Raw genomic sequence first — 12,912 nt, forward strand, 5'->3', positions numbered from 1 at the left:
CCTCTCACTGACAGACACTTAGAACCATCCTCACACTCCTCCTTACACTCACACCCATCCATACAGCCTGTCACATTGACGCTCCACTTACAACCATACTCACAGCCACTCTCAGTTACTCACACACTCACCCCAACCCTCACACTCACAGCCACTCTCACATACACACAGCCTCTCAAACACTCACCCACCACTCGGCTTCTCACACTCACCCACCACTCACAGCCTCACTCACACACCAACCCTCACAGCCTCTCACACACACACAGCCCTCTCTCACACACACCCACAACTTGCAGCCTCTCTCTCACACTCACCCACCCACTCACAGCCTCACTCACACACACAGCCTCTCTCACACACACCCACAACTTGCAGCCTCTCTCTCACACTCACCCACCACTCGCAGCCTCTCACACTCAACCTTACAGAAACCTCTCCCTACTAATCTGTGCCTCCCGCGACACCCTAGGGTGACGATGCCTTGTTCCTCAGTGTACACGGCACGGGGGGGAGGGGGTAAAACCATTTCCTGGGATGGGGGTTCCAGACCTGATGCTCTGTAATATATATATATATATATTAGAGGAAATGTCTCATTCTATTTATCTACAAGATGTCAGTAACGTTTTATTTATCTGATATTCAGCACAAAGACGATTAACCCCTTACTGCCAGGATCCAGCCATCTGGGACAAGCTTACACCGTCCTGGATTTATATCTAATGTAGGGTGACCTGACTGCAGAATATCAGGGACAGGCTCGCACAGTCCTGGGTTGATGTCTCCATGTCCCGTCAGTGTTTGGGTTAATGAAATCTGTGCGTTGTGTATTTTCGCTGGAAATCTTGTTACAGAAATAAACATTTCATACTTTGTATTTCGTGATCTGATCAGCGCGGTTATTATGCGCCGGTCCCTAACGCAGCGCGACGCTGGGCCGTCTGGCAGTGACAGGGTTAATTGGTGCAAGGCTGCCATATCCCCGTGCCTTGGGGGGGAGTGACATAGGAGCAGCCGTATAACACAGCAAGCGGGACCACCTGTCTGTAACATACCGCTGGGTGTCGCTGCAGTTCTCTGCCCCCCCCCCCCCCCGCTGGGTGTCGCTGCAGTTCTCCGTCTCCCCGCTGGGTGTCGCTGCAGTTCCCGGTTTCCCCGCTGGGTGACACTGCAGTTCTCTGCCCCCCCCCCCGCTGGGTGTCGCTGCAGTTCTCTGCCCCCCCGCTGGGTGTCGCTGCATTTCTCTGCCCCCCCGCTGGGTGTCGCTGCAGTTCTCCGTCTCCCCGCTGGGTGTCGCTGCAGTTCTCCGTTTCCCCGCTGGGTGTCGCTGCAGTTCTCCGTCTCCCCGCTGGGTGTCGCTGCAGTTCTCCGTCTCCCCGCTGGGTGTCGCTGCAGTTCTCCGTCTCCCCGCTGGGTGCCGCTGCAGTTCTCCGTCTCCCCGCTGGGTGAAGCTGCAGTTCTCCGTCCTCCCCGCTGGGTGTCGCTGCAGTTCTCCGTCTCCCCGCTGGGTGAAGCTGCAGTTCTCCGTCTCCCCGCTGGGTGCCGCTGCAGTTCTCTGTCTCCCCGCTGGGTGTCGCTGCAGTTCTCTGCCCCCCGCTGGGTGTCACTGCAGTTCCCCGTCTCCCCGCTGGGTGTCACTGCAGTTCCCCGTCTCCCCGCTGGGTGTCGCTGCAGTTCTCCGTCTCCCCGCTGGGTGTCGCTGCAGTTCTCTGTCTCCCCGCTGGGTGACACTGCAGTTCTCTGTCTCCCGCTGGGTGTCGCTGCAGTTCCCCGTCTCCCCGCTGGGTGTCGCTGCAGTTCCCGGTCTCCCCGCTGGGTGTCGCTGTCCCGCGGCCTCTTCCGGTTTGAGCCTCGGTCTCTCCTGTGATTCTCTCCCGGATACAGAGGCGGGTCAGGCCGCGGGCTGCGAAGGTGAGAGCGGCCCCGGGGGCCGGTACCCCCCACACTGTGCTAATACTGCCCTGATACCCCCACACTGGGCTAATACTGCCCTGATACCCCCCACACTGGGCTAATACTGCCCTGATACCCCCCACACTGGGCTAATACTGCCCTGATACCCCCCACACTGGGCTAATACTGCCATTATACCCCCCCCGCTGGGCTAATACTGCCCTGATACCCCCCACGATGGGCTAATACTGCCCTGATACCCCCCACGCTGTGCTAATACTGCCCTGATACCCCCCACGCTGTGCTAATACTGCCCTGATACCCCCCACGCTGTGCTAATACTGCCCTGATACCCCCCACGCTGTGCTAATACTGCCCTGATACCCCCCACGCTGTGCTAATACTGCCCTGATACCCCCACGCTGGGCTAATACTGCCCTGATACCCCCACGCTGGGCTAATACTGCCCTGATACCCCCCATGCTGTGCTAATACTGCCCTGATACCCCCCATGCTGTGCTAATACTGCCCTGATACCCCCACGCTGGGCTAATACTGCCCTGATACCCCCCACGCTGTGCTAATACTGCCCTGATACCCCCCATGCTGGGCTAATACTGCCCTGATACCCCCCACGCTGGGCTAATACTGCCCTGATACCCCCCACACTGGGCTAATACTGCCCTGATACCCCCCACACTGGGATAATACTGCCCTGATACCCCCCACACTGGGCTAATACTGCCCTGATACCCCCCACACTGGGATAATACTGCCCTGATACCCCCCACACTGGGCTAATACTGCCCTGATACCCCCCACACTGGGCTAATACTTCCCTGATACCCCCCACACTGTGCTAATACTGCCCTGATACCCCCCACACTGTGCTAATACTGCCCTGATACCCCCCACACTGTGCTAATACTGCCCTGATACCCCCCACACTGGGCTAATACTGCCCTGATACCCCCCACACTGGGCTAATACTGCCCTGATACCCCCCATACTGTACTATAACTGGCCTGATACCCTAAATACCACCATACTGTGCTAATACTGCCCTGATACCACCATACTGTGCTAATACTGCCCTGATACCCCAAACACCCCCCAACTGTGCTAATACTGCCCTGATACCCCAAACACCCCCCAACTGTGCTAATACTGCCTTGATACCCCAAATACCACCATACTGTGCTAATACTGCCCTGATACCCCCATACTGTACTAATACTTCCCTGATACCCCAAATACCACCGTTCTGTGCTAATACTGCCTTGATACCCCAAATACCACTATACTGTGCTAATACTGCCCTTATACCCCCATACTGTACTAATACTTCACTGATACCCCAAATACCACGTACTGTGCTAATACTGCCCTGGTACCCCAAATACCACCATACTGTGCTAATACTGCCCTGATACCCCAAATACCACCATACTGTGCTAATACTGCCCTGATACCCCCATACTGTACTAATACTGCCCTGATACCCCAAATACCACCGTACTGTGCTAATACAGCCCTGATACCCCCATACTATGCTAATACAGCCCTGATACCCCCATACTATGCTAATAGAGCCCTGATACCCCCATACTATGCTAATACTGCCCTGATACCCCCATACTGTACTAATAATGCCCTGATAACCCAAACATCCCCCAACTGTGATAATACTGCCCTTATACCACAAATACCCCCATACTGTGCTAATACTGCCCTGATACCCACCATACTGTGCTAATACTGCCCTGTTACCCCCCCATACTGTGCTAATACTGCCTGATACCCCCATACTGTGCTAATACTGCCCTGATACCCCAAATACCGCATGCTGTGCTAATACTGCTCTGATACCCCTAGTACCGCATACTGTGCTAATACCACAAATGCCCCAATACGGTGCTAATACTACCGATATCTCAAGTACCCATGTGCTAATACTCCCCTGATACCCCAAATGCCCCCTATTCTGTGCTAGTACAGCCCTGATACCCCAAACGCCCCCTATTTCGTGCTAATAATGCCATGATACCCCAAATACCCCCATACTGTGCTAATAATGCTCTATTACTTATATCCTGTGCTAATACTGCCCTGATACCCCAAATACCCCCTATTCTGTGCTAATACTTCCCTGATACCTCTATTCTGTGCTAATAATGCCATGATACCCCAAATCCCCCATACTGGGCTAATACTGCCCTGTTACTTCTATCCGGTGCTAATACTGCCCTGTTACTTCTATCCGGTGCTAATACTGCCCTGATACTTCTATCCTGTGCTAATAATGCCATGATACCCCAAGTACCACATACTGTTTTAATACTGCCACAATACCCCAAATACACCCATACTGTGCTAATACCCCAAATAACCCCATACTGTACTAATACTGCCACAATACCCCAAATACCCCCATACTGTGCTAATACCCCAAATAACCCCATACTGTACTAATACTGCCCTGATACCCCAAACACCCCTTATTCTGTGCTAGCACTGGCCCAATACCCCCATACTGTGATAGTACTTCCATGATACCCCAATTACTCCTGCTGATCTTTATCTCCCTGTCACCGCTGTGTAGATTGTAAGCTCTGCGGGGAAGCTGCCGGAGTCGCTGCGAGTACAGCACCGCGCTCACTATACTCCCCATACTTCGCTCCGAGCCTGACCCTGCCTGCGTGTCCCCGTCACGTGACGCGGGATTTGGTGCCCGGGGGGGCACAGTGCCGGGTATATAACCGTGCCCGCTGTGTGTCTCCGGAGCAGACGCCCCGGGGTAACCTCACTGCCTTTGGCGTGGGTGCACCCAGCGTGAAGTGTCCAGCTCCGTGCGACTCTCCGCGGCAGCAATGAGGAGTCTCTGGCCCGAGGAGCTGACAATCTGTGTGCAGCGCTACGGCCACTGCGTGCGACATGCGCCGAACTACTGCCGTTAGAAAGGGCCCATCTCCGCACCGCCGGGCGTCGGACGAGGGACGCAGGATTCGGGGTGTGCTTGCCCGTGCGGGGTGTCCCGACCTCACCCTAATTTGATCCTCCGCAGGGTGACGCGGCGCCCGGGCGTGGGAGCATGGGGGACGCGGAGCGGGAGGAGTACAAGATGCAGTCGTTTGACGCGGACACGCAGCTCCTTCTGAAGACGGCTCTGAAAGGTCCGTGAGGCGCCCCCGAGGGGTGCACCCCCAAATCTGCGCTGTTCTAAGGCAGTATAGGGGTGTCCCAGGCAGTATGGGGGGAGGGGTGTCCCAGGCAGTATGGGGGGTGTCCAAGGCAGTATGGGGGGAGGGGTGTCCCAGGCAGTATGGGGGGTGTCCCAGGCAGTATGGGGGGAGGGGTGTCCCAGGCAGTATGGGGGGAGTCCCAGGAAGTATGGGGGGGAGGGGTGTACTAGGCAGTATCAGGGTGTCCCAGGCAGTATAGGGGGGTCCCGGGCAGTATAGGGGGGTCCAGAGCCTGTGTGGGGACTGCGCACTTAGTAAGACCCCAAACTGCACCTTAGTGTGAGGGTTATCGCTGTCGCAGCAGGAGTTTCCAAAGTCGCTTCCCACAATGCTTTGCAGCAGCATGGCATTGTGGAACGTGACTTTGGAAGCTCCCGCAGTGAGTGACAGCTATAGGCTAAGGCCCCGCTCCCTCCGTCAGCGCACCCGCACTGCAGACAGGCGGGGCGCTGACAGACACAGACCGCGATATGCGGTCTGTAGGGAGCGGGAGCGGGAGGTGGGCGGGAGGGGGGGCGTGGCTTGAGCGGAGGGACCCGCTACTCTCCCCCCCCCTCCCTCCCTCCCTCCCTCCACGGGCTCGGGCTGGAGCTGCTGATGGAAGTAATCACAAGCAACACACACACACTCATACACACGCAGGCACATACACGCAGGCACACACACGCAGGCACTCATAAACACACGCAGGCACACACATACACACACACGCAGGCACTCATAAACACACACACAGGCACTCATAAACACACACACACACGCAGGCACACACATACACACACACACTCATACACACACACACTCATACACACACGCAGGCACTCATAAACACACGCAGGCACACACACGCACACACACACACACACACACGCAGGCACACACATGCAGGCACACACATACACACACACACTCATACACACACACACACACACACACACACACACACTCATACATACATACACACACACACACACACACTCATACACACACACACACTCATACACACACACACACACACACTCATACACACACGCAGGCGCACACACGCAGGCACACACACGCAGGCACACACACACACACACACACACAGGCACTCACGCACTCAGGCACACACATACATACACACACACACACACAGGCACTCAGGCACACACATACATACACACACACACACACAGACAGGCATTCAGGCACACACAAACATACACACACACACACACACAGGCACTCAGGCACACACATACATACACACACACACACAGGCACTCAGGCACTCAGGCACACACATACATACACACACACACACACACAGATAGGCACTCACGCTGCTTTCCCTCCACACTCCTCCCCGCTCCCCGAAGCCTCTCCTCCTCCCGAAGCCTCCCCTCCCCATTGGCTCACAGCCACACCACGTGACGTGTCAACGCTAGGGATCACCATTCTCTTGTATCCCATAGCGGCTGACGCGTCACAGCGTGTAGTAAGCTGTGCAGCCAGGGGGGACCGGGACCGGCTCCGCAGGATTCCCCTGCTGGTGGGGAACTCGCGTGTGGCCTCCCGCGCCGCAGGACGCACCGGGTCCCAGACCATAACCCCCCCCCCCATGCTGCCTGCAGACACTGAGGGGCAGTTTGGGGGATTATTGTGTTCCCCCCCACAAGCTCAGGACACTATACTGCCTGGGATCGGTCACAGTTATGTTAGCTGAGGGGTTATGTGAGGGGGCAATAAGAGAAGGTGCGGCTCAGTGAGTACAGACACTGACTGGCACTGAGTGTGAAGCAGGGGAGCCTGGGAGAAGGAGCGGCTCAGTGAGTAAAGACACTGACTGGCACTGAGTGTGAAGCAGGGGAACCTGGGAGAAGGAGCGGCTCAGTGAGTAAAGACACTGACTGGCACTGAGTGTGAAGCAGGGGAACCTGGGAGAAGGAGCGGCTCAGTGAGTACAGACACTGACCGTCACCGAGTGTGAAGCAGGGGAACCTGGGAGAAGGAGCGGCTCAGTGAGTACAGACACTGACTGTCACCGAGTGTGAAGCAGGGGAACCTGGGAGAAGGAGCGGCTCAGTGAGTACAGACACTGACTGTCACCGAGTGTGAAGCAGGGGAACCTGGGAGAAGGAGCGGCTCAGTGAGTACAGACACTGACTGTCACCGAGTGTGAAGCAGGGGAGCCTGGGAGAAGGAGCGGCTCAGTGAGTACAGACACTGACTGTCACCGAGTTTGAAGCAGGGGAATCTGGTTCAGTTCCTGGTGTCGGCTCCTTGTGACCTTGGGCAAGTCACTTTATCTCCCTGTGTCTCAGGCACCAAAAACATAGATTGTAAGCTCCATGGGGCAGGGACCTGGACTGCAAAATGTCTCTGTAAGGCGCTGCGTAAAACTAGCAGCGCTATACAAGAACATGTTATTATTATATTATTATTATTATTATTAATAAGATTTATTACTTGGGGGTAATAATACTTTCTAGCAGGGGGAGCGCAGGGTATAAAAGCGTGGGAACCCCTGAGCATTAGCATGGTGTCAGGGTAATAATGCTCTCACAATACTTATGAATACCCCAATGTCCGTCCCCCCCACCCCCCATTGTCACTGAAACCCCGTGCTGCTCTTACAGAGTAAATACCCTCAGACCCTGCACCCCCAAACCCCCCTAAATCAGGGGAGGCCAGCTCCACTCCTCAAAGGCCACCAACAGCTCAGGTATTGGGGATATCCCTGCTTCAGCACAGGTGGCTTCAGCAAAGACTCAGCCACTGATTGAGCCACCTGTGCTGAAGCAGGGATATCCCTGATCCCTGAGCTGTTGGTGGCCTTTGAGGACTGGAGCTGGCCTCCCCTGCCCTCTCCGTAACCGCTACCTGCCCCATGGCCATCTCGGAGGTGGCCGCAACACAGATATCTGCCTGCCGGGGAAGCAGTGGCCCGGAGAGGGTATATATTCCACCTAATACCCGTCCACGTAGTGAGCCCCACGCTCGTCCTGTTGTCTCCCGGCAGAGCCCAGCAGCGTGGACTTGGAGAAAGTGGCCAACGTGATTGTGGAGCAGTCGCTGAGAGACGCCACGTTTAGCAAAGAGGCCGGAAAGATGTGTTACACCATCATCCAGGTGATTGGCCCCTGTCCCACAGGGGAGGCCACGTGAACCTACTGTCACACTGGGACGGCCATCTAATACCACTGTCCCACAGGGGAGGCCACGTGAGAAACTACTGTCACACGGACGGGCCATATGATACCACTGCCCACAGGGGAGGCCACGTGAAACTACTGTCACACAGGGACGGGCCATATGATACCACTCTACCACAGGGGAGAGGCCAACGTCAGTGGGAGAGGTCACGTGAGACCACATCCACACAGGAGATAGGCCACGTGAGACCACAGCCACACAGGAGATTGGCCACAGGAGACCACTGTCACACAAGGGGGAGACCACATGTACTGTCACAGTGTCATACAAGAGTAGAGGCTTCACGCACAGCACTGTCACTGTCACTGTATCGGGGTCACTCATTAAGCGGGCGGGGGTGGTTCGTGTCGCCTGGTGTCTCCCCCCGCAGGTGGAGATGGGGAAGACGGGACGCAGCGTATTTCGCAGCGGGCTCCTGAACCGGCTACAGCGCGAGTATCGGAACCGCGAGGAGATCCGAGCGCGCTCCGTGCAGGAGTGGGTGTGCTATGTCACCTTCATCTGCAATGTCTTCGACTACCTGAGGGTCAGTGTGTGTGTCAGGAGGGCGAGAGGTGTGTGTGTCAGGAGGGCGAGAGATGTGTGTGTGTGTCAGGAGGGAGAAAGGTGTGTGTGTGTGTGTCAGGAGGGAGAGAGGTGTGTGTGTGTGTGTCAGGAGGGAAAGAGGTGTGTTTGTGTGTGTGTGTCAGGAGGGAGAGAGGTGTGTGTGTGTGTCAGGAGGGAAAAGAGGTGTGTGTCTCAGGAGGGCGAGAGGTGTGTGTGTGTGTGTCAGGAGGGAGAAAGGTGTGTGTGTGTGTGTGTCAGTAGGGAGAGAGGTGTGTGTGTGTGTCAGGAGGGAGAGAGGTGTGTGTGTGTGTGTGTCAGGAGGGAAAGAGGTGTGTGTGTGTGTCAGGAGGGAGAGAGGTGTGTGTGTGTCAGGAGGGAAAAGAGGTGTGTGTCTCAGGAGGGAGAGGTGTGTGTGTGTGTGTCAGGAGGGAAAAGAGGTGTGTGTCTCAGGAGGGAGAGAGGTGTGTGTGTGTGTGTCAAGAAGGGGGTGTGGGTGACGGGAGGGAGAGGGTGTGTGTGACGGGAGGAAGAGGGGGTTGTGGGTGACGGGAGGGGGTTGTGGGTGACGGGAGGGGGTTGTGGGTGACGGGAGGGGATTGTGGGTGACGGGAGAGAGAGGGGGATGTGGGGGAGAGGGGGGAGTGTGGGGGAGGGAGGGGGGAGTGTGGGGGAGGGGGTGGGTGAGGGGGGGGGTGACGGGAGTGTGAGTGAGGGGGGGTGACGGGAGGGGGTTGTGGGGGAGGGAGAGGGTTTTTTTTGCAGGAGGGTGCACACTGGTGTCATGCAGCTCCACTCTCTCTCCCCCCTCCCCCCCCCCCCCCAGGTTAATAACGTGCCCATGCTAGCTCTGGTTAACCCCATATATGACTGCCTGATCCAGCTCGCCCAGCCCGAGAGCCTGTGCTGCGAGGAGGAGGTAAGACACACAACGGTCCCCCCCCCCCCCCCCTCGGTGGCATCACATGTTGCCTCCCATGTTACTGACGCCCCTCCCCCCGGCAGGTAGACTGCCTGATGCTGCAGCTTCACCGTGTCGGCGAGCAGCTGGAGACGATGAACGGGCAGCGGATGGACGAACTGTTCTCCCTGCTGCGGGACAGCTTCCTCCTGCAGGGCGGCCTCAGCTCCATGGCTCAGCTGCTGCTCCTGGAGATGATCGAGTTCCGCTCCGCCGGCTGGCGCATGACGGACGCCGCGCACAAGTATTACTACAGCGAGGTGTCCGAGTGACCGGCGCGGCTGGTCGCTAACGCATTAACGGGGTGCTTATCCCCGCGGAGCCGCAACCCCCTCCGGCGCGAGGGAAGACGCCTTCACGCCTCGTCCAGTGAGGACTTGGGGTGTTCTTTGTGGGAGCGGAGTTTGGGGGGGTTTCTGCCGTGGATAACGGGGCCACTAGGTGTTGGGGTTGAATCCTTGGACAAGGGCCACCAACAGATCGGGTCTAGAGGATATCCCTGCTTCAGCACAGGTGGCTCAATCAGTGGCTCAGTCTTCGACTGAGCCACTGATTGAGCCACCTGTGCTGAAGCAGGGATAGCCTAACCTGTTGGTGGACTGGCGTTACCCACCCTTCTCCGAGAAGCATCTTTCGGGCTTTTTTCTTCCATGTCAGGTGCGCTGCTTTGGTTCTTCCCCCGGAAACAGAGAGGTGTGCGTCATTGTGATGGCTTTTGAGCCCTGTGGGTTGTTTAGAGAGGCTGACACACACACACACGCACACACACGGTGCTATACCCTGTGCACACTCCCCACATCCCCCCCCCCCCCACACCCCCTATCCGCCAATCCCAAATACAACAAGGAAGCAGCAGATCCCGTCATGCAGACTGTTTTGTAGGACTGAGTTTCCTTATCCATGGGGGTTCCCGGGGCGGTGTGTACGGTGCTGTACAATGGGGTTTCCCGGGGCGGTGTGTACGGTGCTGTACAATGGGGTTTCCCGGGGCGGTGTGTACGGTGCTGTACAATGGGGTTTGCCGGGGCGGTGTGTACGGTGCTGTACAATGGGGGGTTCCCGGGGCGGTGTGTATGGTGCTGTACAATGGGGGTTCCCGGGGCGGTGTACGTTGACCTTTTAAACGATGATCTGATTTTCTGAAACATTTTAATAACAGTTTTTCGCATTAAGCTGTGTCCCCTGCGTGCGTTTGTTTTAAATAAGATGCCTTTCTTAGGGCAGGAACAACTATGGTATCCCAGTGTTTTTCAACGAGGGTTCGTAGGAATCGGGTTCCCCGGCGTCTCTAAAGAGTTCCCTGTAATTTTCAGGCAATTTTTAAATAATACCAAATACAGAAGAATTTACAATGCCTCTGATCTCAGACGCGTTATTAGAGAGGGTTGGGGTTCCTTACAATGCATCTGATCTCAGGCGCGCTATTAGAGAGGGTCGGGGTTCCTTACAATGCATCTGATCTCAGATGAGCTATTAGAGAGGGTCGGGGTTCCTTACAATGCATCTGATCTCAGACGCGCTATTAGAGAGGGTTGGGGTTCCTTACAATGCATCTGATCTCAGACGCGCTATTAGAGAGGGTTGGGGTTCCTTACAATGCATCTGATCTCAGACGCGCTATTAGAGAGGGTTGGGGTTCCTTACCATGCATCTGATCTCAGACGCGCTATTAGAGAGGGTCGGGGTTCCTTACACTGCATCTGATCTCAGACGCGTTATTAGAGAGGGTTGGGGTTCCTTACAATGCATCTGATCTCAGGCGCGCTATTAGAGAGGGTTGGGGTTCCTTACAATGCATCTGATCTCAGACGCGCTATTAGAGGGGGTCGGGGTTCCTCAGAATTTCACATAGGGTTCCGAAACCAAAAAAAGTTGGAAATCACTGCGGTTTCCACAAAGCAGGGGAGCGGAGGAATGTTCCGGAGCAGAGAAACGGACACAGGGCAGAACTGTAGGGATAACTGGATACTCGGTAGATGTTAGACCTTCAAAAGTCACACTCACAAACCCGCAGAGTAATGGGGCATATCAAAAAACGTGGCAGGTGTGGATGGTAGTGTTGTACACTCGTTCTGGCGATCTCGGTTAAGAAAAACCATAACAGTGCAGATTGTACTGGGAAAAATAGCTGTTTATATGCAAGTTTTTTTAAACCCTCCAGATTCAGGGCTTTCATCAACGCAATTCTTTTAATACAATGATAACACTACAACCGGGCGTGACTCCGGCGGGTCGGGTGAGCCACGCTCTCACCGCACTCCACGGGACTGTCACTTCCTGCCTCCTTGTAGCGGCCGCGTGGCAGGATGACGCATTCTCCCGTCCTGGTCCTGTTCTCCGTGTCTCTGATGGGGCTGGTTGAAGACAACGCGTTTCGCTGTGGTGCAGCTGCGTCAGGAGTCTGGCCCCCACCTCCACCTGCTCTACTGTATGTACCCGATCTCAGCACTAACTAAGAATGCGCTAACGTATGATCGGTTCATTACCTTAGCTTGAACCAATGGGGAAGAGGAACAGTGCATTTGACTTTTTGAATACTATTCAATACAATACAGAATATTCTAACACAATCTAAAATATATCTCTGCACAATATTTGATTTGATACCTAACTCATTCGAGTAATTAAAAACATTATGCAATAAAAAACAGCAATAAACATTGATCAATAAAAAGGAATAAAATACAATAAGAACAATGAAAAATGTGTATATGTTTATTTGATTGCTTGACTGCTAAAACTCTGACTCAGGCCCTCATTCTCTCCCGTCTTGATTACTGTAACCTCCTGCTGTCCGGCCTTCCTGCCTCTCACCTGTCTCCCCTACAATCTATCCTAAACGCTGCTGCCAGAATCACTCTACTCTTTCCTAGATCTGTCTCAGCGTCTCCCCTCCTGAAATCCCTCTCCTGGCTTCCGATTAAATCCCGCATCTCACACTCCATTCTTCTCCTCACTTTTAAAGCTTTACACTCTTCTGCCCCTCCTTACATCTCAGCCCTAATTTCTCGTTATGCACCATCCAGACTCTTGTGTTCTTCTCAAGGATGTCTTCTCTCTACCCCCTTTGTA

General features: G+C 55.2%; 1 protein-coding gene across 1 annotated transcript; it reads left to right on the plus strand.

Annotated features, from left to right (window-relative positions):
* Nucleotides 1-1,808: 1,808 nt before the first annotated feature.
* On the plus strand, nucleotides 1,809-12,544 carry MIF4GD (MIF4G domain containing). The gene is made up of 6 exons (XM_075584906.1): nucleotides 1,809-1,914; nucleotides 4,961-5,069; nucleotides 8,143-8,252; nucleotides 8,707-8,862; nucleotides 9,706-9,798; nucleotides 9,885-12,544. The coding sequence occupies exons 2-6, from the start codon at nucleotides 4,988-4,990 to the stop codon at nucleotides 10,110-10,112; spliced, it is 669 nt and encodes a 222-aa protein (XP_075441021.1). The 5' UTR covers nucleotides 1,809-1,914; nucleotides 4,961-4,987; the 3' UTR covers nucleotides 10,113-12,544.
* Nucleotides 12,545-12,912: the final 368 nt, after the last annotated feature.

The sequence above is a fragment of the Ascaphus truei genome, unplaced genomic scaffold, assembly GCF_040206685.1.
Source record: "Ascaphus truei isolate aAscTru1 unplaced genomic scaffold, aAscTru1.hap1 HAP1_SCAFFOLD_805, whole genome shotgun sequence".
Taxonomy (NCBI): Eukaryota; Metazoa; Chordata; class Amphibia; order Anura; family Ascaphidae; genus Ascaphus; species Ascaphus truei.

Bases quoted from the DNA above. Each gene is read 5' to 3' on its own strand.
- MIF4GD (XM_075584906.1), top strand. From the start codon at position 4,988: ATGGGGGACGCGGAGCGGGAGGAGTACAAGATGCAGTCGTTTGACGCG. The intron at 5,070-8,142 runs GTCCGTGAGGCG...GTCTCCCGGCAG, and splicing joins TCTGAAGACGGCTCTGAAAG to AGCCCAGCAGCGTGGACTTG. The intron at 9,799-9,884 runs GTAAGACACACA...TCCCCCCGGCAG, and splicing joins GCCTGTGCTGCGAGGAGGAG to GTAGACTGCCTGATGCTGCA.